At 37.4% G+C, this 26,337-nt stretch overlaps 1 protein-coding gene across 5 annotated transcripts in view; it reads right to left on the reverse strand.

The window, feature by feature from the left end:
• Positions 1–26,337, reverse strand: part of LOC149577327 (uncharacterized) — a 131,034-nt gene that overhangs the window by 53,614 nt on the left and 51,083 nt on the right. For all 5 annotated transcript variants that reach the window (XM_089823465.1, XM_089823464.1, XM_089823468.1 and 2 more), the window contains 4 exons: positions 17,457–17,660; positions 16,960–16,998; positions 16,765–16,827; positions 1,568–1,681 (listed from right to left, as the gene is read on the reverse strand). In XM_089823465.1, coding sequence (XP_089679591.1) covers positions 1,568–1,681; positions 16,765–16,827; positions 16,960–16,998; positions 17,457–17,648 — 408 coding nt within the window. In that variant the 5' untranslated portion in view covers positions 17,649–17,660. The remainder of the gene's footprint in view (positions 1–1,567; positions 1,682–16,764; positions 16,828–16,959; positions 16,999–17,456; positions 17,661–26,337) is intronic.

Here is a 26,337-nt window from a genome sequence, read left to right on the forward strand (position 1 = left end):
TATTAAAACAATCAATTATGTCTCCCTTAGGCGCCCCCTTTGATTTGCACACATTCCCATAAAATTTAATATTAAAGTAACACTTTAATATTTTACAACTAAATTAAATGTTACTTTAATAATACTTCAGGCATAAAAATATATTAGCTATCGGACTCCGAACAACACGAGTGATAGCTCGTCGAAAAGCTCTCGCCGAAGAGTATCAATTTCAATCACCAAAACTAGCCTCCCCTGTGCCCTGTTGACTTACTAAAAATCTTAAGTATGCGTGACACTGAGTAAATCAACTCCATTTTGGCCCAAACTGGAGATGACTAGGCCAAAACACTCTAAGATCCCTTTAAACCCTTCGTTAGCCCTCGGGACCATGTAGAACTAGGCTAATGCACACACACTTGGTCGACTGCTAAAGTGGGGACATTACAGGCTAATAGCGCAACAAAACCTACTAGCTAGAAAAGGGGACATGACAGTGACCTCCAATTCACTACAAGCACCGACTCAGTATGAGACGCTGACCTACAATAAACTTTGCTTGAAAAAATATCTCTATACTCTCCTCAAAATAATTCTCTGTATTCTGCTTGAGCAAAACTTTTTTATATTCTTTATCTTTGATTTTTAAATCACTTAAAATTAAAAATAACCAGAATTTTTCTTTTTATTTCTTAAATATCCATTAAACTCTTCAAGTACAAAACTACTAAAAATGGCGCTGCTCTTAGAAGATTTTAAAATCTCTTGCACACCCAAATCTGATCATGAAAACTTATCAAATCTGCTTTTATATCTACATAAAATCTTTATTTTTATATCACACTGAATTTCCTTTTTATGACACATTAAATCTTTCTTTTTCTGTCACATTAAATCTTTTTCTTAACAAATTCAGTTTTCCATTTTATGACATAAACCAGATTTGGTTTATCTTATCATATCCTGAAACATTTTTTTCTTGCTTTCTTAGAAAAGTGACTGCCAGATTTAGGTGATTTGATTTCCTTCATTTTCTTGGCAATGCTTACCTTCTTTAAGCAATATCAAACACTAACAATTTCTTTTAAACACAAGATCATGTTCTTTCTAGCAGCATGATGTTTTTTTCTAACAGAAGTTTCTTTATATCTTTTTGCACGCATCAAGCTTTGACACCAGTGACAATTATCTAACAGTCAAATGTCCTATGGATTTCCTTTAAAAAAATGTCTTAGTTCATTTAGTTGTTCAATAACACGTTGCCCAGCTATTGGTGAATCCTCACTAAATTTGCTTTAAGTACTCTCCAGCCAACAGAGAACAACATTTCCAACAATTTTCCAGTTTATGCAAGAATTAGATTCATTTCTTATACTTTTAACACCAGTTTTCTTGTCATCTATAAGTTTATTACAGTTTTCTGAATTTTGTATAGGATGGACTTTTGTTACATCCCAAATCAGACAAAATTGACCCACCAAGTTTTCAATGAGTTTTTAAACCATTCCTATCTACAATTATATCAACACCAGAAATTCTTTAGCAAATAAAGTTGAAAATAAATTATTTTTTAGAATGAGATATAAACCTTGCCTTGACTTGTCTCTAACAAAACACACATGGGAACAATATCAGCAGACATGTTCAAGGAATAGCTCTTCGGTGCACCTACAGATCCATTGGCCATCAACTCCATCATAAACTGCATCCATAAACAATTTGACACACCACAATGATTTATGTCAAAAAATGGAGAAAACACTAGTTACAAAAGATTCAATATGCATTAATTTGATTTATTGGCTTCAACTTCCAACAAATCAACAGACTTATATTAGATTATTAACAACTATACGTTCTTACCAAAACACACAATGAAGAAAATTACAAAACAAAGTGCTGACTTCATTGCTCATATATGCAATTTATGGAACCCCTATATCAACAGATATGACATATTTCACTTAAAAAGCCAGAAATTGCCATCATTGTGGCATGTTGTTCACATGGAGACCGTTTTGGGGGTTTATGAAATTTAGCTCTTGAATGGAATTTATAGATTGTTTGGTTTTCCAGATGCCAAATGATTAGAATTTGCAATCGGAATAATGAGCAACAATAATTTTTTTGAAAAACTTAAGGTTGGCATGTTTTTAACTGCAGCCTACCATAGGAAATTCAATTACAATAAGACTGCTATGATCCTCATTCAAAAGCTCCAATAGGGTGTTTGATAGTTGACTCGATAAAGTCAACAAAATACAAAAGGACCCGACAGCACTGATAAGACTGCTGGAATTTCCCAGTTCCATCTACCTAAGCTATCCTAAGCATGAAGACTATAAAACTTTTGAACCATATACCATATCCCCTCTATATCTTATGAAAGGTCCCTGGAACTTTGGAAGTTCTGATTGCAGACAGAAGGCCAGCTTTGCACATCATCTGAGATGTGTCATGATGTTAATTTGAAATCTAATATGTCAAATACCATAATTGAGCCTCTTATATTATCATGGAGACAATGAAGACTTCAACATGGGCAATAAGCAGCACTACAGAAGCTTTCAAGTTATGCACAAATGCCAACATATTGTGATAATAGGTATCAAAGCCACAAATACGAAACAGGACTATTACTAACTTCCATTTATAAAACAAGATTGAGAAAGCTTCTTTTAAAACACCCAAGAGCCTTGAAAACCCACCAACGCAAATCACATTGTATGTCCTAGAACTAAGAGGGATAGGCATGGAACGAGCGGGTGCCATCAAAGGAAAAAGAAGAGATCAAGGCAGTATCTTCTATGATTGGAGGTCCATTCCATTAAAGCAAAGACCCTCAAAACTCACACAAGAAAGGAGCGTGAACACAAAGTGATAGGGACCATAAAATCTAGGCCGAAGTTTCTTGGATCCACTCTTCTACAAGGAACTCTGCCTGTAAGGTTGGAGACAAAGGTAAACCATGTCGCCCAACTCAAAACTCCGCTCTATCTGATGGCGATCAGCATACATCTTCTGTTGATATTGAGCCTGTAGGATATTCTCCCAAAGAGACTGGAGGATGTCCTGTTGATCCTATATCCAATCTCCAGCTGATGGTGCTCTGTTGTCCTGTAAGGCTAGATCTATGAATGATAAAGGTTCGCTACCATAGAGGGCCCGAAATGGTGTCATCCAAATGGACATGTGGTAGGAGTTGTAGCAATACTCCCCTAAATATAACCATTTAACCCAAGCTCTCTGTTGCCCCACTACATAGTTTCAGAGATAACCCTCCACACATTTGTTTACTATCTCAGTCTGCCCATCTGTTTGTGGGTGGTAACTCGTGCTACGTGTTAACACCATACATGCCAATCTAAATAATTGCTGCCAAAAAATGCTGAGAATTCTACTCTCTGTCACTCATTATGGTCTGAAGTAGACCATGTAGACGAAAAAATAACTCGGCCACCTGAGAGGCTGACCAATCCGCTACTATAGCGTAGAAATGTGCAAATTTAGTCAATAGTCAACAACCACAAAAATGGAGTGTCTTTGTTTTGCACTCTTCGCAATCCTGCAATGAAATCCATGGAGATACTCTCCCATTTCTGTGTTGGAATAGAGAGAGGCTATAATAATTCGGCTGGGAAATCGTGCTCCAACTTGTTCTGCTGACAAGTACGGCATTCTCTAACATGTTGAAGGACATCGTCCTTGAGGCCCTTCCAAGAAAACCTTTCTCTGACCTGCCTATAGGTTTTGAAAAAACCTGGGTGTCCGGCTGATGGTGCATCATGAAGAGTCTCCATAATTTTTCCTTGAGCTTAGACTCTGGCACAAGATAGATCCTATCCTTATAAACAATCACATCAATTACCTTGTACCTATTGCCCTAGAGCTGCCCATCCATGATCTGACAAGCTTAACTATTCTTAACTATTCTTAGAATACTCAACCAGTAACTGGGACTTCCAATCTGTCGATATCTTTGAAATAGCACAACACTCGACTATTGAAGGTTTCTTGGAAAGCACATCGGCAACTATATTGTTCTTAGCCTTAACATACTCGACGTCAAAATCATATGCCTAAATCTTGCTGACCCACTTTTGCTACCTTTCATTGAGATCCTTCTGTTTTAAGAAATATGGCAAATTGTTGTGGTCAATCTTAACCGTGAATTTGCCACCCACCAAGTACTATCAAAACTTGGCTAAAGCGTGCATAATGGCTAGCATTTCCTTGTCATAGGTGGAGTACAATCTCTCACTGTCATTGAGCTTCCAGCTCTCATAAGCTATCAGATGCCTATCTTGTATCATAACTACGCCAATTCTGCTCCCTGAAGCATCACACTCTAAGACAAAAGGGCGAGAGAAGTCAGAAAGTTTCAAAATCAGGCATGTGCTCATCACCTTCTTGAGCTTATCAGAGGTCACCTCTGCATCATTTGTCCACCTGAATGCCCCTTTCCGTGTGAGATCAGTGAGGGGAGCTGATGGCTAAGAGAAACCTCCAGCAAACCTCCTGTAATAAGAGAAAAGACTGAGGAAGCCCCTCAAATTTGATATGTTCCTCGAAGATGGCAAATCTAGGATCGCTTGTATCTTTTCCTGATGTACCTTCACCCCATCTACGCCAATCACATGTCCAAGGTAAAGAATCTCAATCAATTTGAACTTACACTTTGATTCCTTAGCAAACAATGAATACTCCTCCATAATGCTAAGTACCTCATCTAGGTGCTGCAAATGCTCCTCCCAAGTTCTGTTGAAAACAAGGATGTCATCAACGAATACCAACATGCTCTTGCGCAACTGTTTTCTAAAAATATGTATCATACATGACTGAAATGTGGCCGGCGCATTAGTGAGCCCAAATGGCAAAACCAAGAACTCAGTGTCCAATAATGGCATCGGAAAGCTGTCTTATGCACATCCTCCTCATGCACCCATATCTGATGTTATCCAGATCTAAGATCTATCTTCGAGAAATAGATTGCCCCATGTAATTCATCTAGTAACTCATCAACGAGGGGAATCGAGTACTTGTTCTTAATGGTCCTCTTTTTGAGGGCATGGTAATCAATACACATTCGAAGAGTGCAATCCTTCTTCGCCAAAACTATCGAAGAAGCAAAAGGGCTGGAGCTGGGTCTGATGTGTCCCATGTCTAAGAGTTCCTTAATCGTCTTTTCTATTTCCTCTTTATAGTGTCTGGGGTGACATTAAGGAGTGGTAATGATGGGTTTGGTGCCCTACTCTAACTCAATGATATGCTGAAACCCTCTATCTGGGGGAATACTTGGTGGTATGTCTTCAAAAACCCTCTTGTGCTTATCAAGCACCGGTTGAATGTCTACATGAAGTTGTTGTCCTCAACCAAATGAAGCCTTAGAGGAAATGAAGCAATGTCCTACCCACTCCATGCTATCATCTCTCATAATAGCCTCCATCCTGTGAGCTGAAATCAACCTGGGTTCACTCTCTGGCATGGCCTTGAGAATCACCTATCAGCCATCCTGTAAGAATTCTAGCTGCATCTTACCATGATCAATTGTGTACCTGCCGATAGTTTGCAACCACTGTCTTCCCAGCATGGCGTCTAATCCATCCAAATCAACAACATAAAAATCTGCCTCTAGAAGAAAGTCATTAAAGTGAATCGAAAGCCCTAGTACTTTCCCTGTGCACCTCAATCTATTACCTCCTGCCACTCTAACTTCAAACTCGGGTATGTCGTCAACCGGTAACTTTCTCTTTCAAACCCAGCGCATCTCAAAGTCCGATCTAGGAGGGCAAGTCGTATGTTGATTTTTGTTCAAATGGAACGAAGTAGACCTCTTATAAGATTTCTTAGGAGGTTGTAGTATCGAAGAAGGTGAGTCTAGATCATGTGTGATCTTAATAGCATCATCCAACATGTTTGGTTTAAGAATCTTGACCAAACCTCTAAATCTATCCTGTAAGCCCTCAGTGAACAACATTACATTATGTTGTTTTGTCATATCCGGAACCATCACCGAGATCCACTAAAACTCATCAACGAAGTCATCTAGAGATCCACCCTATCACAACTTCACCAAATCCCTATAGTAGACCTCAATGTCCTTCCTATCAAAACGGGTGATAAAAGTCTCGTAAGATGTAATGAGACTATGATCCTAGGTGACCAGTCTATGATGCCACCAATCATAGGCTGCTCCCTCCAAATGCAATGTGGCAAATCTAATGGCTTCTATCTCCGACATGGGCTTAAGTGTCAGGTAGGTGTCTAGCTTGTGAATCCTAGATTTTGTGCATGAGAAAGTCTGTTGACCGCTTGACTCCTTTTCGATGACCCATGTCCCGTCTGCCCTTACACCAATAGCTAACCCGACCTTCCCAGATGGGTGTGTTCTATCCCTCAGCTAATACGTGGTCCCTGTATACCATTGTCAAGGCCTCTAATCGCACTCCGCAATTAGTTGCCAATCAACATACAGCTCGGTTACACTGCCGGAAGCTAACAGAGAGTCAATGCCTCCTGCAGTCACTATCACATGCCTCTCTCAACAAATTAGCGTGTCCACGTTGAAGGAAGAGGGTTGTTTGTTGTCGATGGAGATTTTGATTCAAAACGGGTATTAATATAACAAATGTGTATACTCCCAAATGCCGCCTTCCTGACCCTGCGATTTCTATTAACAACTCTGTAATGCTACAGTAGCAGCAATGGATATGATCTCCCTTTACGTCTTAGTGATTCAGACTGAATGCCCTCCGATCCTTGGTGTCCAACGTATTGTGCAAACAACTAATGTGATTACCTTCCAGTTATAATCAAGACTTCCAAATGCTTAGAAATGTTAGTAGACTTACTTCTGAAAATGGAACCAACTGAGCCCAATTTCTCTTACCAACTTCTTGCCTGATTCTAAGCACAACTTTCAATGAGATGTTGGGGCTACGTCCAACTTCTCAAACATGTCGAGGGTTTTCGTCCTGAAGAGTAACCAATCACATTTAAGCAACCCTTTTCATTTGCATAATAGTATATTTCATGGTGACAATTTCCAAGGAGCTCATTGCTTTTATAACCTCGATATGAGGGAAAATACAAACAACTAGGCAATGCGGAATAAAAGTCATTTTTGTCTTCTAGTCACTTAAGTTACTTTGGTTATAAAATGACTTTAAGTCATAAAGTAACTCTATAAATCCACTTTATAAAATTAAGTGACTTAACTATAGAAAAGCTCCTCCACTTAAATATTTCCCCAACGAAACCAAATAAACTCATATGACTGGTTGGCATCCTCATGATCAATGTCGTTAACCTATCTAGATGGGAAGATAGACCAACAAGGTGTCAGTAAGACCTAGCGCGGAGAAGGGGACGTTACATCTACATTTGGAAGATATCAATTACAATGGCAATGTTAGTACATTTACTGAAAACAATTCATGTTACTCAACAATCTCTGGTGTCTTTTTGATTGTCGCACATTTATTGTATTTCTAATTCAAAAATTAACATAAACAAGTTGTCCAATGTATGAAACAAGATAATCCTTGATTGTGGCTTTGACTACATGTTGCATTTCATGAGCAGAAATAAGATAAATACAAGAAAAAATAATGAACTCAAAGCATAGCAATTTATCCTAGGAAAACCCTCCAACTTGAGGGGAAAACACGCCACCACAGAAGAATCTATTTATTAATGAAAGGGAAATGGACAGATTTGCAAAATGCCCAAAACTAGGCCAAAAACGAAGCAATGATCATCATCCCTGTGATCTGCAAATAATAAATGAAATATCCATTTTATACAATCACTCAACAAAGAGTGTCAAAAAATCTATCAGCAAATTACTTCCTATAGAAAAGAAAAAATTGACTTGACCATTCATTTTCTTGTCGTTACAGAGTGAAGACCTTTTGTTGTCTTGAACCTTCATTGTCTTGACTCTTGACTCATCAATGCCTTGTCCCTTCAAATCGAGGACTCTTCGATGACCTCTACAAAAAATAGATTATTTATATATTTCAAATTGGGAGAAAGATAACTCTCAAAGCGATATCTCCAACACTCCCTCTTTGCTAGAGAGATATCTTTCCAAATATACATGTCATGGAATCTCTCAACATGACACTACAATGGTTACACCCATTTGTGCAAAATATTTTTATCACAAAATCTCTCAACATGATAACATTATGTAATCACTCAACATGACGTCCACCATGGCAACTCCCATGTGTGAGAAGAAACATATAAGCAAGCTCACATCACGGAATTACTCGACGTGATGTCATGGAATCTCTCTCAACATGACATCCACCTTGGCGACTCCCATGTGTGGAAAGAAGAATATGCATAAGAGCCTATCACATAATCTCTCAACGTGATGTCATCATGGAATATTTCAACATGACGTCCATGATTACTCCCATGCATGAAAAGCAACATCTCTCAAGGGCTTAAATCTCATATTTCACCATCTCGAAGAAATATGCATTACAAGGGCTTTCAACTCATATTTCTCTTTCACTAGGAAATATACTCTACAAGAGCTTTCACCTCATATTCTCACTCACAAAGAAATACAGATTATAAGGGCAACATTTCTTCAAGGGCTTTCACTTCATATTTCTCCGTCTCAAACAAAGATGAATTTTAGCACATAATAAGAACAATTGATGCTGGTACTCCCTCTTAGCAAGGGCAACATTCTCACACTAGAATAGAGAGCTTCACACAACTTTGATTATCACAATAAATTATACTTGGCTCCAATGTTTGACCAAACAAGGAGCTTTTGAAACCGCATAGCTTCACAAGCTTGTTGATCTTCTACAAAGGACGGTGTGGCACTCTCCATCTATAGCTCAAGCTTCGTCTGCACTTCTAACCCAATATGAAGGAAGAATCATTGTAGAGTATTTGCACACCCAAACTAGGTAATATACTGACATGTTTTGCTCAATGTAAAGAAAGAACCCATAGATTGCAATCAAATCCATACACAAGCCCATTGTCTCTAAATTCTTGCCAAAAAATCATGCAAAGGAATATCCAAAGTCTCTATTGATGAGCCCTAGCTTCCATCTGCAAAGCTGAAACAGTGATTCAACCTTGAATAGCACCACAGCTAGCAACTAACATCTTCAGAAAATACCCAAACATCTTCAATAGCTACACATTAAGTATGAATTGTGCTCTTTCAAAACAAAGCACCAATTTGATTTACAATATTAACAAAATAATAAAATACTACTACTCTAATGTCTAAAACCTAACAATTTAATAAATAATTTTATAGTTCTCATTATATAACGATATTGTTTAATACACACTTGGCCAAAATCATAAAAGAAAGACTACATTAAACATGCATATAATACCATGTATATCATTAATTAATAAGACAACTAGTATTTATAGGCAAGAGCCTATAACACAACGGTAAATTGTGAGCCTCTTATCTGCAAGCTCTTGGGTTCGAATTCACTCGAGTTCAATAAATAATAATAATTAATCAACACAATAATAATTAATCTTGGCTTCGGCCTCTTAATGATCAAAACAATATAAGGCCATTAGTCTTTAACCATTCAATATTAAAGAGTAAATCTTTTTTATACATAACTTGAATACTGAACTAAGAAAATACAGATGTCAATGACTCTTTTAGAAGGTTGTTGTAGTCTATAATTTAAGATCCCCTGGCAGATTTGAATCTTGTACATCTCTTCTCCAAGTTTACTAATTAATTCTTCACCCAACCCACACTGTTTTCTCCTAATTTGGCAGCTCCAAGCTAAGTCAAGGTGTAATTCCTCTTTTAACCTAGATCTTATTAAATATCATTAGTAATGATGACTTAAGTATTTTAATTATTAGAACAATAGCATCTTTATTTTAAACGAAGTAATGACATAAAAATGCTCATCATTCTTCAAATATAAGAGAGATTAAAATACACAAAAAATATGGAATAAACATTATTAAAATGAATGTACACAAATTAAATTTAAACATTGGACATTATCGTTTGCAAGCATAAAAATATTATATACATATATGTTTAATAAGAGAAGTCAGATGTTTTTGTTTGCAGCCAGGTACACAAGAGAGTGAGTATCGATCTCTGCTCTTCTGGCAAGTATGCACTCACAGGAGGACACTGTTCTTACTTAGAACCCCACATACCTTCACGGTATGAAACACATGCCCTACAACATGAAATAAAACATTGTCTTGACTCTTGACTCTTCAATTTCTTGTCCCTTCAAATTGAGAACACTTCGAGGACTTTAATAAAAGAATAGATTATTTATATATTTCGAATTAGGAGACAGATATCTCTCGAAGCTATATATCCATCACTACGAACATGTAGAGACTTGCAACAGAGGATATATTTTGATCATGATTCAACATTGGCCTATTACTTGCTTAGACTTATAATTTGATGGGGGTTTGGGAGTAACACCAAAGCGAGGTTGAGGATGGTACCTTGTTAGGGATTTGTGTGTGTGTGTGTGTGTGAGAGAGAGAGAGAGAGAGAGATCTTAGGAGAGAGAGGAGAGAGTGAGATAGAGAAAGGTAGATAGGGGGTAGAGAAAGAGTCATATGGTTAGAGATAGGTATAGAGTCTAGGGGAAATAACGAGTGACATATAGAGAGTGACAATGCTGATAGAAGCCTTCTAATTACTAAAATTCAATTGTATAAGAATTTATAAGATATTCTATACCTAGAATATGCATTATAACTTCTAGAGATTCTTCAAAAGCTTTAAGGATTTACATTCCAAGACAAAAATAGATTGAATTAAGTAGGGATGTAACTTTTGACGAAAGTGTAGCTTGAAAGATTTCCAATGAGTCTAACATTCAGAGTGATAAAGAAAATGATGAGCATCCACAAGATTCAGTAATGGCTGATCCATATTCACCCCATGAGGTTCAAAGGGAGATTTCAAATTTAAATGACTCAGCCGATCCTATACATCCTATTGTGGCTTCAGCAAGTCTCAGTATTTTTTCAGTTAACAAGAAGAGGCCTTTGTGGGCCAAGAACATTGTGGAAGATGCTGAACCATTTGCAACCCCATGTGGCACATTCAAGGAAAGTAAAAGGACTCATAAGTATGCAGGTTATGTAGCATTGATGAGCCATATTATTGTCTCTGAACCTTCCAGTGTTGAAGAAGCTTCTAATCAGCAAGTTTGGAAAAAAACTATGATGGAAGAATATCAGTCAATCATTAAAAATGATGTTTGGGATATTGTTCCAAGACCAGAATATAAATATGTAGTCCCTTCAAAATGGTTATTTAAGATTAAACATGTTGTTGATGTTAGTATATAGAAATATAAAGCCAGATTTGTTGCTAGAGGTTTTTGTCAAAAAGAACGGATAGACTATATAGAGACTTTCGCACCTGTTGCTCACTACTCTACCATAAGAACAATCATCGCTATTGGAGCACAAAAGGGCTCGACACTTTACTAAATGTATGTAAAAACACTTTTTTTGAGCGGAGTGATTGAAGAAGAAGTTTACATTGAGCAACCAGAAGGTTTTGTAATACATGACAGGAGTCTTACATTCACAAATTGAAGAAGGCTCTATATGATTCTAAGCAAGCTCCCCATGCCTGGTATGAGAGAATTGATCACTATCTTCTTAGTTTGGGTTTCAATAAGATTGAAATGTCTTAACATTGCATAATTCCTAAAGTTATATCATATAAAGCAGTGATCTAATATCCAATCCAGTTATTATTATTTGCAGATTATACATATTACCAAGATAATCTTAGCATTATCTATCTATCTATCTATAGACCTAATCACCTTGCATATACCCAATTGCCAAAGTAGAGAAAGCGATGATATTATCATACTTATCTTATGAATTGCATAATCTAAACATTTATATGTGGTAGCATAGATCATTTTTCATAGTGTAATTGAGACTTGGTGGAGAGAAGTCTCTTGCAATTGATTTTGCAAGTTAATTGTCCAAATTTCATAAGTTCTCACAAAAGGGGACATTATAGTTTGACAGAGAAAACCTTCCAACAAAATATTTACTTGAAACATACCCTGATATTGTGTTTAGTGACACGGGATGGCTTATGAAGGCAAATGCTACTACATCACATACATTTGATACCCTCTACTTACCTCACAATCTCAACCAAAAGGATCCCAATGCCTATTCTCAAGTACAATGCCTTATTAGTTCCTGCCTACGGCAGGTAAACTAATGTATTTGTTGAGATGCCTATTTTTCAATTTGACTTGGTCAAGCAGCCAATCAGAATCAATTATTAAATTTTATTAAACAGGAACATTAGAACTATTTATTAATTTTTATTTTCTATAATTTTAAAATCCAGTTTTTCTTAATTTTCATTCGTTATAGCAAGCAGAAAAATATTTTTTGGTAGACAAAAATACAAAATTATGAACATTATAGCGATAACAATAAAAATAAATTAAATAATTCTTTGTAACATTGCTTTCCAATAGCAATTTCTGGAAGTTTCTAATTTCCGAAAGCTGGAAGTTTCTAGATTTCGAAAGCAATTTCTGGAAGTTTCTTATTTCTGAAAGCAATTTGTGGAAAGTTTCTAAAACCCACTAGACAATTCTGTGTGGGACTCATCTATGGAAATGGATTAAAAAAGATGTTTCAGTATATCTTTTGACATTAGGTGCTGAGTAGCTTTGCAGTTACCATTGTTATTCTTTTACTTTCATTTATCTCTGTCTCTGCATTTTGTTTCACTGTCTCAAGCTAAACCATATTTTCGGCTAATTACTGGTTACTGGAGCAGGTAATTTTGATTGTGCTCCGCGATTCATTTTTATGCTACAATAAATCCCCTCGTCTCTGCTATTTTTGTTTCACTTCTCTTTTTCTTGGCCAGGTTGTCTCTGCCAGTGCTTCTAACTACCGTTGTGCACCAAGTCTGTGAGATAAGTCGCCCATTTGCATTATTAAATAGGTAATTGAAATTGCATCAATCTAGACTTCATTAGACTTAAAATCCGGGTATTCTAGCTTCTATTGGAATGGCTTCGGAGCTTCTTAATACAGCTCTTGGACAGTACTATTTGGAAGCAACAAACTGACAACCAGTGTTTATACAATCTGAAACAATTTCTTATTTTATTTACTTTTTGCCCTTTTCTACATGCTTATTTATTTATCCTAAAAAAATTGAAGCTCTATCTTAATGGTTTGTAGAGTATCTGGAATCACCCTTTTTTAAACACCTAAGACATTTTATCTGATTTCTTAAATACGGGCAGTTTCTGCTATCGTGTCACTTAGCAATTAGCTATAGCTAACGATACTAATGAAAAGTACATAGCTGTAAACCTTAAAATAGAAAGTTCCTAATCCATCTCGAGCAAAGAAAATAAGATAAATTGAAGCTTAAAAAGCTCATCTCACATTTTGTACATCAGAACCTCATTACCATTTTTCCAGGGAAGGATGCTGCAATAAAGTAGTAATCAAGTATATTTTTCCACCTTTGATTGATTAGACTTAGCCCAATAAACTTTTTCATAACTGGTTTCTAGCAGGGGAGCTACCAACATCAAGGGCTATAACAGATGCCGGTACAATTATGGTAAAATCAACGTACCAATTTATAAGTCCCTTCTTTTGTTGATATTATGTTTGACAGTCCAGTAACTTGTAGAGAAGTTTGTCATCTGCTCTTAGTTTTTGAACAACGCAGTATCATCTAGAGGGATTTTTATACCCTGTCTTCCTTGTTTTCAACATACTGACATCATTACTCTGCAGTTTGTTTCTTTTCCTCCAGTTGCACTGTTGGGGAGATTGCAGCCACTTGTGATGCAGTTCATTTTCTTCAACTCTATGTATGCGAACTTCAAACAATTTGTGGGGTTCATTAGATGTTGGTATTAGAAGATTTGCACTTCACATTTAATTTTAGTGCGTATGAATGACAAGCATGCTGGAGGACCTAAAACAAGAGAAATGCAACACAAAAGCTTTCATAGCACTGTATCATACATTTCAAAAAACATTGTACAAAAGTATTTTGTAATGAATAGAAATACATACAGGGTTTTCTCTAAAGAGTCATCTCTACCTGAAAGCATCTGGAAACAAATGTACAAAATCTTATCTCAACTTTCACTGTTTCTAAGTAAAATAATAAGGGTTAATGCTATTGGATTTGTCATGTGTCTGGAACAAGGAAGGCACAAGGCTCTGATTTTGTCAACAAAAATGTGCTACGTTCACATAAAGAAAGTCCCCATTTACTTCTAAACTTTCAATTCTTCTATTTCCTGCCATCTATCCGATATTAAACAGGTGTGTAAAATGCATAGCATTAATAAGACACGTAGCCTCACTGGGTCCACTTTCATACAACTCTATTATGTCTACCCTCTTACTTACGAAAAAGAAGTGGTATAGGTATATTCCATCATCAATGTATCTCACACTTCTAAATAGTTCAACAAAGTTTGATAGTTTAATTAAAAACACGCAATTAATTTTGATGAGCTCTGGAGAAATAATAAGATACTAGAGTTAAAGTGGGAGTGATGCAATTTTTCAGTAGAATTTTTTTCATAGAGAATAAAAGTTGTATATAATTTTCACTCTCATTAAACTTTGAATTGTACTTAATTAGAATATTTGTCATTAATTTAAGCAAAATATATTTTTATAAATAGCGTTAAAATCAAATTCCATTAATAAGTTAAATTGGTATTTTAGAGATTTTTTTAATTGTATAATTATGTAATTCAAGGGTTTAATATTTTTATAAACTAATTCTTTTTTAAATGCAACAAAATTATTAGATATAGATAAAAATGTTTTGATTAATTGCTTTCTATAATAATCTTAATTAAAATTTATTTCAAGGTACATTTTAGTTTTAGTTATTTGCATTAAATAATTTTCCATATTTATCCCTGTGTAGATCTCTTAATCTAAAACTTCATTTGTATCTTTATTTCCCTATCCACCTCTTTATGTCTTTCATCTCAATCTTTTTTTCCTCTTCAAATCTCCATTACCTTTACCTACATTTAAAGCAGGAACTATGACACTTTGCATCACTTGTTTATAATATCTTCCATAGAATTGCATTCTCAGTGTATTCATTCATAACAATAATCTATTACAGCAATGTCTAATTATAATGTTTTATCTCCCTTTCATAAAAGATTTCTTCACACAGACACACAATATTCCTTTATCCCGTTCCATACAAAAGGTCACTTTGCATAGTAAAGGTATAATTTGTTTAACCAGGTTCAAAATCTCTATTACAATATAGCTTCTAAACCATTTAGAATATCAACATCATAGTTCACATACTTGGATTGGGGTAGTATTTGGCAAGCCCAGAACTTTTGACTTGACAAAAAATAACTAAAAACTCTGAAACTTAGATAGTAGTAAAAATTTGAAATTTCTCGAAAAAACATTATTTTTTGCAAAATGCAATTACAAAAAATAATATCTTGAAAGAGAAAATGCAGACGAAAAACGTATTTTACCCAAAGCTTTATCCATGTCAGTGTTGTTACCCATGTTCTTCCTATATCTATAAAAAATCTCAAGTTAAACTTGTGAAAGCTTACAAAACAAAAAAACAGATAGTTCTCACCAACTCGAAGAGTACTTGCAGAGTTTGCGAACTATGATCTACATTAAACTGAATTGGAAGCATTCAAAGAGTCAAAAGCATTACTGCTGAAGCTGCCAAGCATAATGTACATCAAAGATTACTATTTGGCAATGCTCTCAATTGATAGGGCAATTAACTTGCCTGGCAAGCTATCAAATGACAGGTTATAAAGCTTCTCAAATAAAATGGTGTATGTGCAAAATGCATAGTGGCAATCTTCAGATATCGATGTGTGTTCACAAACAATACATCAAGGTTATATTCTGTCTGTAGCTAAGGAACACACTACATAACTCTTTTTAATCCTTTTCTAGAACAATGATTGTGATTATCTTACAATAAACTGAGCAATCTAGGACAAATAACTGTCATTTCCAATGTTCCATGGGCATGGCACGAGCAGTCAAACATGTTTCAAGAACAGCAACCCTAGAGGTTTTTTTTTGGATATGTCAAAGCTAAAACAAACTATAAACAGGGAGAATCTTACAAGTTTAAGTTCAATGTTTGTTGTTTCAATTATAGGAGGAATACAACACTCAAATTCATTGTTTACCTTATGACAAAAGGCCCAAGGCTCTAAAAAGACAATATGTCCACCAACAAGCGTAGCAATAAGATTATGGATATAAAAATACACAACCGTCAACATCCAGACCTCTTAGAGCAGTGCCTTGTCAAGGCTATCAATATCAAAATTGACCTCTAACTCAAAGTCGCTCTCTACATCAAATTCTGAATTTTCCAGTGAGAGCCCAACCAATTCCTGCTACACCTCTTCCTCACCAATCTCTCCCAAAACAAAATTTGTAGCATCTGGACATTCCTTGGACAGTAAAGAGACACCATGCATGTCCCCAGCCATATAGCAACTCCAAATGGCAGTTTCTGAGACACGTCTCCAACACTCTTGGCAATGGGTGATTGCCAGAGGAAAAAGGTAATTTAAGACACATGCATGCAGGGTTTGGGTGGGAAACACATCCCCCAATAGTATCTTATTAAAAATCTGTTGAGAAAAACACTACAAATTTTATGCACAAATATGGAAAAAGTAATTCAGGGCCACTTTAAATATATCTCCTGCAATGGAATCATACCTCTGATTTATTGCGTTGCGTTGGCTTCCTTTGGTTAGCAGAAGATGTCTCATTCACTTCAGCCTGCAACCAGAATATGATAGATATGGCTTTTAAAAGTTGAATAAGCATTTTCCTCTAATACAGATGTAGTCGGATTGGTTTGAAGATGAGAATTAACTTGCACATTGTTTTGTAATGAATTATTAGTATTACCTTTTTATTAGCAGAAGCAGGTGCTGCTGGATCTACAAACTGAAAAACAAAAATTGGAAACCCTCATTCAGAAAATTGTGACATGTTTAGAGGGATATAAATTTATATCACTCTCACAATAAAAAATTTCTTTAAGCCAGTGATGACATTTTAATCTGCTGATAGAAAAAGGAAAAAAATCATCCACAAAAAAAGGGCAAGACCTCCAAAATATTAAATGTAAGGAGAAGATTCCTGGAAATATATTTTCCTCGAGGTACTACCTATTTATTCTTATTCCAGGACACTGACCATAAACTGCAACAACACTTCTATAAATAGGAATACTACAAAAACTATGTCATCAAGATTTTTATAGAAACGGGTGTAATATGAACCTAAATTCTAAACACCTTTGCATTTTTGTGAGGAATAGAAGTGTCTACATTAAATACATGCAAGAAATGAAAATGTTTAAGCAAATGTAAAACAATATTATTTGAAATTCAATGGCAAACCTTTATATCAGCTGGGTGATCATTTGTTCTTAATGGATCAACAGAAACAGTTATTTTGGCTAACGGTTGACCTGCATCACCATATTCTTTCCAAGCTCGAGCAACAGCCTGAGGACATTTCATAAGCCATACCGAACGTTCTGCCTTTGATGTATCAAGTATTGACGAAGCATCATCTACATTCCCTGACATCGTCTCAAAAGCCTGCCAAGAAACAAGAGTTGTGTGACTCGGACAATTCACATCAGTTAAAGTATATTGGATAGGAGAAAACTCCTGCCTCTTATCTAAGGTAAATGTTAAAGGATTTTTTGGGTTACTGTCAACCAAGACACCAATGTGGTTGACTGGACCACCCTTTTGCAAGCAATCCACAAAGAAACTGCTTTCTTTCATTTATGTTCTATTACTTTAAAGTATAAACCCTACCTACCTCCAAATTTGAACATCTAACCTCCATCTCATAGTGATCATGCCTTGAGCAGCAGCAATAATATTCTTTTCCAATGATTTAAATGTACAGAAATCAATGACATCATTTGTGCAGGATAAATTTGAAGAATCACAAAGATTTATCAAAGAGGGAAACATCAAATTTTGTGTGTTAACAATAACCATTCTTTTGTGGCTAAATGTTGTTCAGCTTGAGGAAAAGAATTATTAATTTGCATAACTCTTCCCGATTTCGCAAAGATTAAGGTGATGCAATAGATGTCAACATGTCAAAATGGGATGCACGCCAGCCATTAGTCATCGAGGCTTTTAAAATAGAGACCAGAGTCAAATCTCCAGGAGACAATATATGCTAATGCGTACAAATATTGACAGCTGAAATTGAAGCAACTGAGCGTTGAAATCAAGTAAATTACCACATCTAGTTTGGCACAAGACTCATCCAATAGATGAGGCAATGTGCAAGCCCTACATCAACATAATAGATAAGATACCCATACACTGTAGCATAGGCGCCAGACTGCTCCCTGTAAGTAGAATTTAATAATGACAAATAGAAAAGAGTTCTTGCATTCTAGTTCATCATGGGTATTCAGATAAAAGAGAGTCAGCATCTTATCAAAAACAAAAACCAACAGTGAGTGTTTTAAATTTACATTTTATACTGTTTTCAAGCAGATTTTGTATTTGTTGTACCGTTCAGAACTCAACCTGAAGTTTTGTAAAAATCACCCTCAATCGTTTTCCAAAATATGTTAGCTTTCAACGGAAATGAAATGTATAACAACTCCCTTCAACTTTCTGATCACCCAGGTCCCATAAACGGCAAGGTGAGAGCAGCGTTCCAGATTACAAAGAAAAAGTGCTGAAAGAATGGTATCAGCTGGAAGGCCAGCCAAACCACATATTCAGTGGGATGCATGCAATACAGAAAAGAAAATATCCACTACTTGAATGGGAATAAGAATGGCACAACCACTTTTCAAATGGAATGGCCTACAACTGAAAATAAACAAGAAGCTTTTTCCATTCATCCAATAATGTGTGAATACAATATACCACTTTGGGGTAACTACCAACAAAAATCAAAATGAACTTACTGGTGGTACAACCATCCACTTCACAATATAAATGTTCAAACAACTGGTAATAACAGACCCCAAGTTGTGCCAAATATTAAAGATAGTTCACCCAAAAGTGGAAATAACAGTAATTGTGATACTGCTATCAAAATTCAACTGTGTAGTTTTTTGAGTCAAAACTCATTTGACATTGAGTCATGTTTCATGAGTACTGGTTCACATGAACCAATATCTCATGAAAATGAATAGAACACTTAGCGCTCATTGCATCTAGGTGATGCTCACAGAGGTCAAGCCCCGGGACTTCTAGGGAGGTCACCCATCCAGTACCAATCCGTCCGAGTATGCTTAACTATGGGGTTGCCTCCATGGTTAAACCCATTCTGCTTGCAACCCTGTTTGCAAAACCTTCAGCAAGTGTTGTGCCTTATAAACCTTTCATTAGAAAGCCCCTTAAGCTTATCAATAATAGTAATAATATCAATAACAGTAATATTATACCTTGTGTGATTGAGCAGTTATGAGCTGATGCAAATCTGCTACACCTATTGTTGTTGCAGTATCAAATCAAACTGTCATGCATGTACATACACAAGTAACACATATGGCAACATATAATCACGTCCAAATGCCAATGACTGAAAGTGTACTTCCCAAACTCTCTACTGATGCATTAGAATTGACTCCAATGTTAATTGATTTAGGAAAAAAGGAGTGTAGGTCTAAAATAAGGAAATGGTAGCACATATCGCAGGTTGTGCTCATGACCAGCAGTGTATTACACTGTATATCAACTTCGCCACCTCCAATTATCATTTATATTAGCACGGCGTCAAGTCAATCTCAAACAAAATATTTGAACCCCCAATGTTAGTGCTTCAAAGACAGATTCCAAAATCATACAGCAGTGCATAGCATAGCATTAGTTCTAGTGCGACCCAATAACAATCCGCTCTTTCTAACATCAATACAGCCTGCACCTAGCATTGACAGCGGTGATTGGTTCCAATCAGCAACCAAGGAAAAGGATCATCCACAATAATAGCAACCCAATCCGAGATAGTAGGACCTGAAAAAGTGCAATCGCACTACCTGCCAAGGTATTTCTTCAATCACCCAAGTTTCCACAACAAGTACTCCAATAAAAAATCGTCACAAAGCCTCAAGAAATCTCTACAAAACTGAAAACAAGTCTCTAACATTTCCTCTCTAAAAACATCAAAAACCACCACGGATGGAAGCAACAAACTGAAAATTCAATCTGCACAATGGTGATTCTTGAATGAAACCACACCTAATCTAGCTAGGGATCATCTCACAAATTGGAAACTGAAATTCTCAAGAGGGTTTCTGCTCTCAAATCAAACTGGGATTACTCTTAGATTCAATCCAATAACATAGCAGTATTAATTAACAGCATATTCACAATGAGCGCCCTTGACTTCCTTTTATTGTTTTTAACATCTTAAAATGAAATTACAAAATAATTCATTTATCCCTTTGTTGCCCTCCAATTTCAACTAAGTTTCACATATCTCTGAGATAATTCGGTATTAAATTGGCCAACATTGATCAACCAATCGTTCCCAATTCGCATGGTGAATATTTTTACTAAAGGCTTTAGTCAAGTCCTTTTCCTTTTTTCATTTTATTAGCCTATGCTTGATTTTTGAAGCTTACAAAGTCCTCATTTGCATTTTTGAGTACTTGTTTAGTTTACTTTAGTCTTTTGTTACAATCAATCTCTTGCTTTCGGTTTTCCCCTCGATTCGGTATATCTTAGGGCTTAATCAGACTTATTAGTCAAAGATATGACCATTTCAGTGCCCAAAAAGTGGACTCTGTTGTTTACCCTTGTGGGGTAACATAGACTAGTTGCATATAGGAAGTAAAGTACTCGACAGGGAATAGAAAGAGGAACAATAATATTATATTCATTAATTGATCATCGTACACAAATGTACTTCATCCCAACATGTCCCAATTAAAGGAAATAATGCATACATATAGTGTCTGAGAGGTCGCAAGGCAAACCATCGCAATTGTCTAACTCCCTCGGATGGACCAACCATCTAACTACCCAATAACCTGGCAACTTCATTCCCCCCCAAAAGAAAAGATCATCTCCTGACGACTTACAACTTACAAAATTGAGGACAACTAGCTAAATACATCAAAAACAGAGACTAAGGGGGAGGTTGCATCCCTGGAGTGTCCAGTATCCGGCGCAGCTTGTAGACCTGATCCATGCGAATGCACAAATCCTTCGATGTCCTCGTGTTGACCTCCACAACATCCTTTAGTAAAAGTATTGCCTCCATGGCCTATGCTTCCTTCTGTGCACATAATGCTTTAGCCTCCTCTAGCCCCTTTTTGGCCTTTTCCTTATCCTGCAAGAGCATTGCTCACTCTACTGCCCAAGCTGCCAGTTGGCTAACCAATTGATTGGCTAACTCCTCCTAAGCCTTCACCTATACCTCTCTGGACCTTTCAGTTGCAACTCTGTCAACCTCCGCACACCGGAGCATAGCAGGTGTCTTTATACACCACTACTACCTCATGTGCAAGCTTCTCCATGGTGTTGTTGCTCGATCCCAACTCCGGTTTTGCAGCCCAGTCTGCCGTCATCTTTGGCGTCTCTACTACTGGCCACCCTCTTGCCTAAAAGCAAGAGGGGAAACATTTCGGGCAACTCCTCCTTATATAGGCTTGGATTAACTGCAATTCTTGTGTTCTGGTCATGGCATATTGTCCAAGTACCCAACCTCTCTCCAACACATCCTCCAGATACTTAATGTAAGCCATTGTTCTCTCAACGTCCGACCCGTAGTCTATCCCATCCTCATCCTCGTCATCCTGCTCAACCTATGGATTTGTATGTATATCCATTCCTCCTGTGGCAACAACTTCAACCTCCGATGCAACCCCCTCATCTCTTGCCGCATCCTCGAACGGTGGAATCCCCCTCTCCTGTGGTGCTGTGATGGGTGGTACTCTAGCCAAAACCTCTTCCCGTCTAGGGGACTGAATGGAGAACCCAATGTCTACAAGAGTGAGTCAAAACTATTGTTGCAAAAACATACTAGTGTGGTCCATCACCCAAACATCCTCTACCTCTAGGTGTGTCGACTGTGCCATCCTCACTGGGTTGGCCAACAAGGTGGAAGCAATGGTGACGACAGCCTCTGTGCCAATCACCTCTAGCCTGACCTGGGGCTCTGGTGATCTACTAACATCTTCTATTGAAACTGCAAACACTACATCTGGGTCAGTCTGATCCTAGGCAACTTTCGCTATTTGATTCTCCTCAACGGAGGCTACCTGGGATGGCAATTCTACAATCTCTGTTACCATCATCTCTAGGAAGATTACCTCCCTCTCCACTATTGCCTGCACAGTCAACTTTGCTTCGGTCTCAATCATCGTTGAGGGCAGTGTCATAACAATCAATACTCTCATTTGGCCGAATGGTAGGATAAGTGGTGGGTCCCAAGTGTGGACACTGCATCGGTAACAGAGCTGCAAAGAATGACCTATGTGGGGATAGCGTATCGGTGTCGTCATCCTCGTCCTCAGCCAGAGTGTTGTCTCCCTCCGAAGCAGTCCCACCACTCTCTGTGGTATACTCTTGGCCGCTATCTGTGTCACCAAGGGCGCCCAACTCCTGCATCACCCTCTTCTGGCTATCCATCATGCCACTTGTATCTCAGTGTCGCCAATAAAATATGGGAGGCTCGCCCAGTGGCATCTTGCCTTTCGGCAGCACTTCCAACACATTGACAAGGATCTGGTGAAGTGCAACCTCCAAAAATAATCTGATGGCATGGTGGGGCATGTAAAAAGTGTGGTATTGCAAACTCAAACTCCTCCATTCGATCTCTCGGGAGGGATACCCAATCATACACTACTCCGTTCATGATTTCGTTCATAAAAACAATTTGCGGTAGAGCAATATCCGAAGAGCCAACTTTTCATGACATCCAGGATACAACGCCAAAGCCCTTCCCTAACAAACTCTCGTCTCATCCATGTACTCCTTGTGCCTTTCACTACAAAATCAAATTCCTCAGATGTGAGGCCGCGACCAACCAGTTTAACTCACTGTTCTTTCTGCTCCTATGGAAGCTTGTGATTTTGTATCGCCACCTTGCATCCTCCATGTCCTAGAATACCAAAAACTCTAGTAAAATCATGAGCTTTGAACGAGACAATAATAGGGTTTTTTTGTATTCGAATGAACTTCTCCAACTATACCTGTCATATCATGATTCGCAATACATGCTCAAAAAGTAGGATGGAAAACATGGGCATTTGAATTGCCCAATGCACCTGAGCTTGTACGAATATCTTCTTGACTATGTGTCTACTGTCTCTTGCCACCATCGCCGACATTCAATGTCGTTCAAGTCCTCAAACTAAACTGTGCGGTGGGAAATGACTTCTTTCTGGGAAGCTTGTTGCACCTTGGGACGAATTTTTTGCTTCTTACTACTGGGCGTGGCTCCTTGGCAGGTAACACGAACGCCTGAAGCCAAGACTCTTGTTGTCTTGTCCATGCTAGAACTGTTTGCTTTCATCTTATCCTTCCACTGTCTCCATTTGCTTGTGGAATGCATCGTCTAACTACTTCGTGTTTTGGTCTTATGCCAAAAACGATTAGATTACCAGGTTGCCAACTGTAAGTGTCAGCGGATGCTAGTTGTTCAATTTATATTGTTTGGTTTTATCAATGACCGTGGACACTTTTTATTTATGTAGTGACTCTGAATCCGTGAACTGCTTGTCTGTAATGCATATTCGTTCTACGGCTTAGGGCTTTGGCATGCAGATATGTCTACAATGCGCTTTTATGCTGTATCTTCTATCCACGTGGTTCCTTTATTGCCTGCGGCTTTGGCTTATGTTCGCAGAGATGGCTACTATGCATATCAGCGGTGTGTTGTGTATGTCCTCCACATGTGCTATGCGTAACTAGTCCTATGCTCTCCACAACCCTTCTTCCTTACCCCGTGGCATCTACTGATTCTCTGCGGCCTTTTCACTTTTCCCTCTTGTGTCCACTGCTCTCTGCAGCCTTTTCCCTTTTCCCCGTGGTGTCCATTGCTCTTCGCGGCCTGTCGTGTTGCAATGTCCCCTTATATGATCTCTTATAGTCTCCACGAGGGTTTGTTTTGTGCGTAGTTTCTATTTCCGCAGGGACATCTGAAGATAATCTTTGCCCATGCGGTTACATTCTTCCCTCCGCGGACTTTGGTATTGTCCGTGGGATGTATCTACCAGACTCTTTGTTTCCGCAGGGACATCTTTTTTATTTTTTTATTTTTTTTAATTATTCCCTTCGTCTAGGCGACCAGTATTAACTCTACGACCCTCGTTCCTCTAATGATAAATTTTCAATTTCGAACGTTGACTGCATCTGCAATATCCTGCCTGTCGAAAGTCCACAACTTAATGGCTCCATTGTCGCAACCTTCTTGTATTTTGTGGGTCCTAACCATTTCACCTTGAACTTCCCAAATTTAATCTCATTACGCCCATTGTACTTTAGCACCAACTGTCCAAGCTGAAATCTTGTCCGCTTCCAATGTTTATCATGCCACGCTTTACAATGAGTTTGTGCTACCGCTGTTGCCCATTGCACCATTAGCCTTCATTCTTCCAGCTGGTTCAACCTATATAATTGTTATCTCCAAAATCTGCACCCCAATTGCTTTAAATCCTGAAATCCTCAGCTATTTTGGAGAAACATTGGATCAACCATACGTTGTGGGTAACCTATGACCTGATTGAACCTCTGAATTCTAGGCCAGTTCCTATCTCATATATTTGATATCTCACCTATGCTAATGAAGTCATGAAATTTCTATGGAAAACAATAAAGATGTAAACTTGAAAATGTAAAGACATAAATGATGAAAAATAAGGTGATACACCAGAATTGATAAACATGCATTCTTTAGTCAATTTGATCATGCGTGAAAATTGAGTAACATTTTTGGCGACCTTTGTTGATTGTTTGCTTGCTAGACACTTGACCAGTTGCCTTTAATATCCATTGGGCATGAGAGTCTGAACTTTATGCATTCCTTGGACCAAGACCAGACCTTACACGACTTCTAAAGTTGCTGATTGGGTTTGGGATGTATGCGAATGAGTCTAATGAGACCTAAAAACTCTGGACTGATTGACATGCATGATCAAACCTAAGTATCAACTTTAGAGGTCAAAATTTTCATAGTTATCCATCTTCAACATGCATGTCAATGTATGAATTAGATGGATGCAAGTAATTAGTAGACGTATCTATATGCATATGGCTAGGGTTGACAGCCATGTATGGGAGTATGAGACTGACAGTATGACATGAAATGGCTATGACACTAGACATATGCATATGCATGTGTTTGCTGATTAGGTGAATGCATTCAACCCATGCATTGATATGTATGAATGAGGTGGGTAGGCATGAAATGATATTTAAACAACCCAAACCAGCAACTTGACAAAACTAAAAAACTTAAGGGAAAAAAAAAATATATATATATATATATATATCCTAGGAAAGAAAACAAACTGACATGCACTTGGACAGCACTTAGGGAAAACTTAAACTAATATGCAGATGCATTTATTGAAAGCATGAAACTTAATCCTACAACAAGTAAAAGATAGATCATACCTCAAAGCAAGTCTTGAGGTGTATCTTGTTCACAGAGATTGGTAGAACATCTCCTTCAAGAGTCGCAAGCTAAAACGCATTGTGTTCTTTGCATTCAATTATCTAAAAAGGGCCTGCCCAAAAATGATCAAATTTAGCATGCTGCCTTGGTCTTGTTTTGAGGACATCCCAATTCAGCACCATACCTCCTTCCTTAAAATGATGATCCTTTGCCTTTTTATCAAATGTCTTCTTCATCTATTACTGCTGATATTCCATTTTCCGTAACAGTTAACTCCTTTCTTCTTCTAACTCCAACAATTTTGCATACGTTAGCTTGAGAGGATCCTGTTCTTCAAATAATATCAGCTGATTAGCATGTTGTAGGCAAGGAAACTCAGTAGTAATAGGCAATTTAGCCTCTTTGACATATACCAAAACATAAAGGGATGTTCCAATGATTCGTTTAGGGGTGATCCTATCCAAACATAAAGCAAATTTTAACTTTGAATGCCAATCATGTTGGTATTCCTCTAGTGTCCTTTTAATGATCCTTAACAGATTCTTATTCATGCTTTCCGCTAAACCATTACCTTGAGGGCAATAATTTGATGAGGTATTGAGATATATACCCTTCTTTAGTGCCCATTCAAACACTCTAGCTCCCACAAAAGCTAATGCATTATCA

Source organism: Cupressus sempervirens, chromosome 1 (genome assembly GCF_028749045.1).
Source record: "Cupressus sempervirens isolate cs-2001-9-10 chromosome 1, ASM2874904v1, whole genome shotgun sequence".
Lineage (NCBI taxonomy): Eukaryota > Viridiplantae > Streptophyta > Pinopsida > Cupressales > Cupressaceae > Cupressus > Cupressus sempervirens.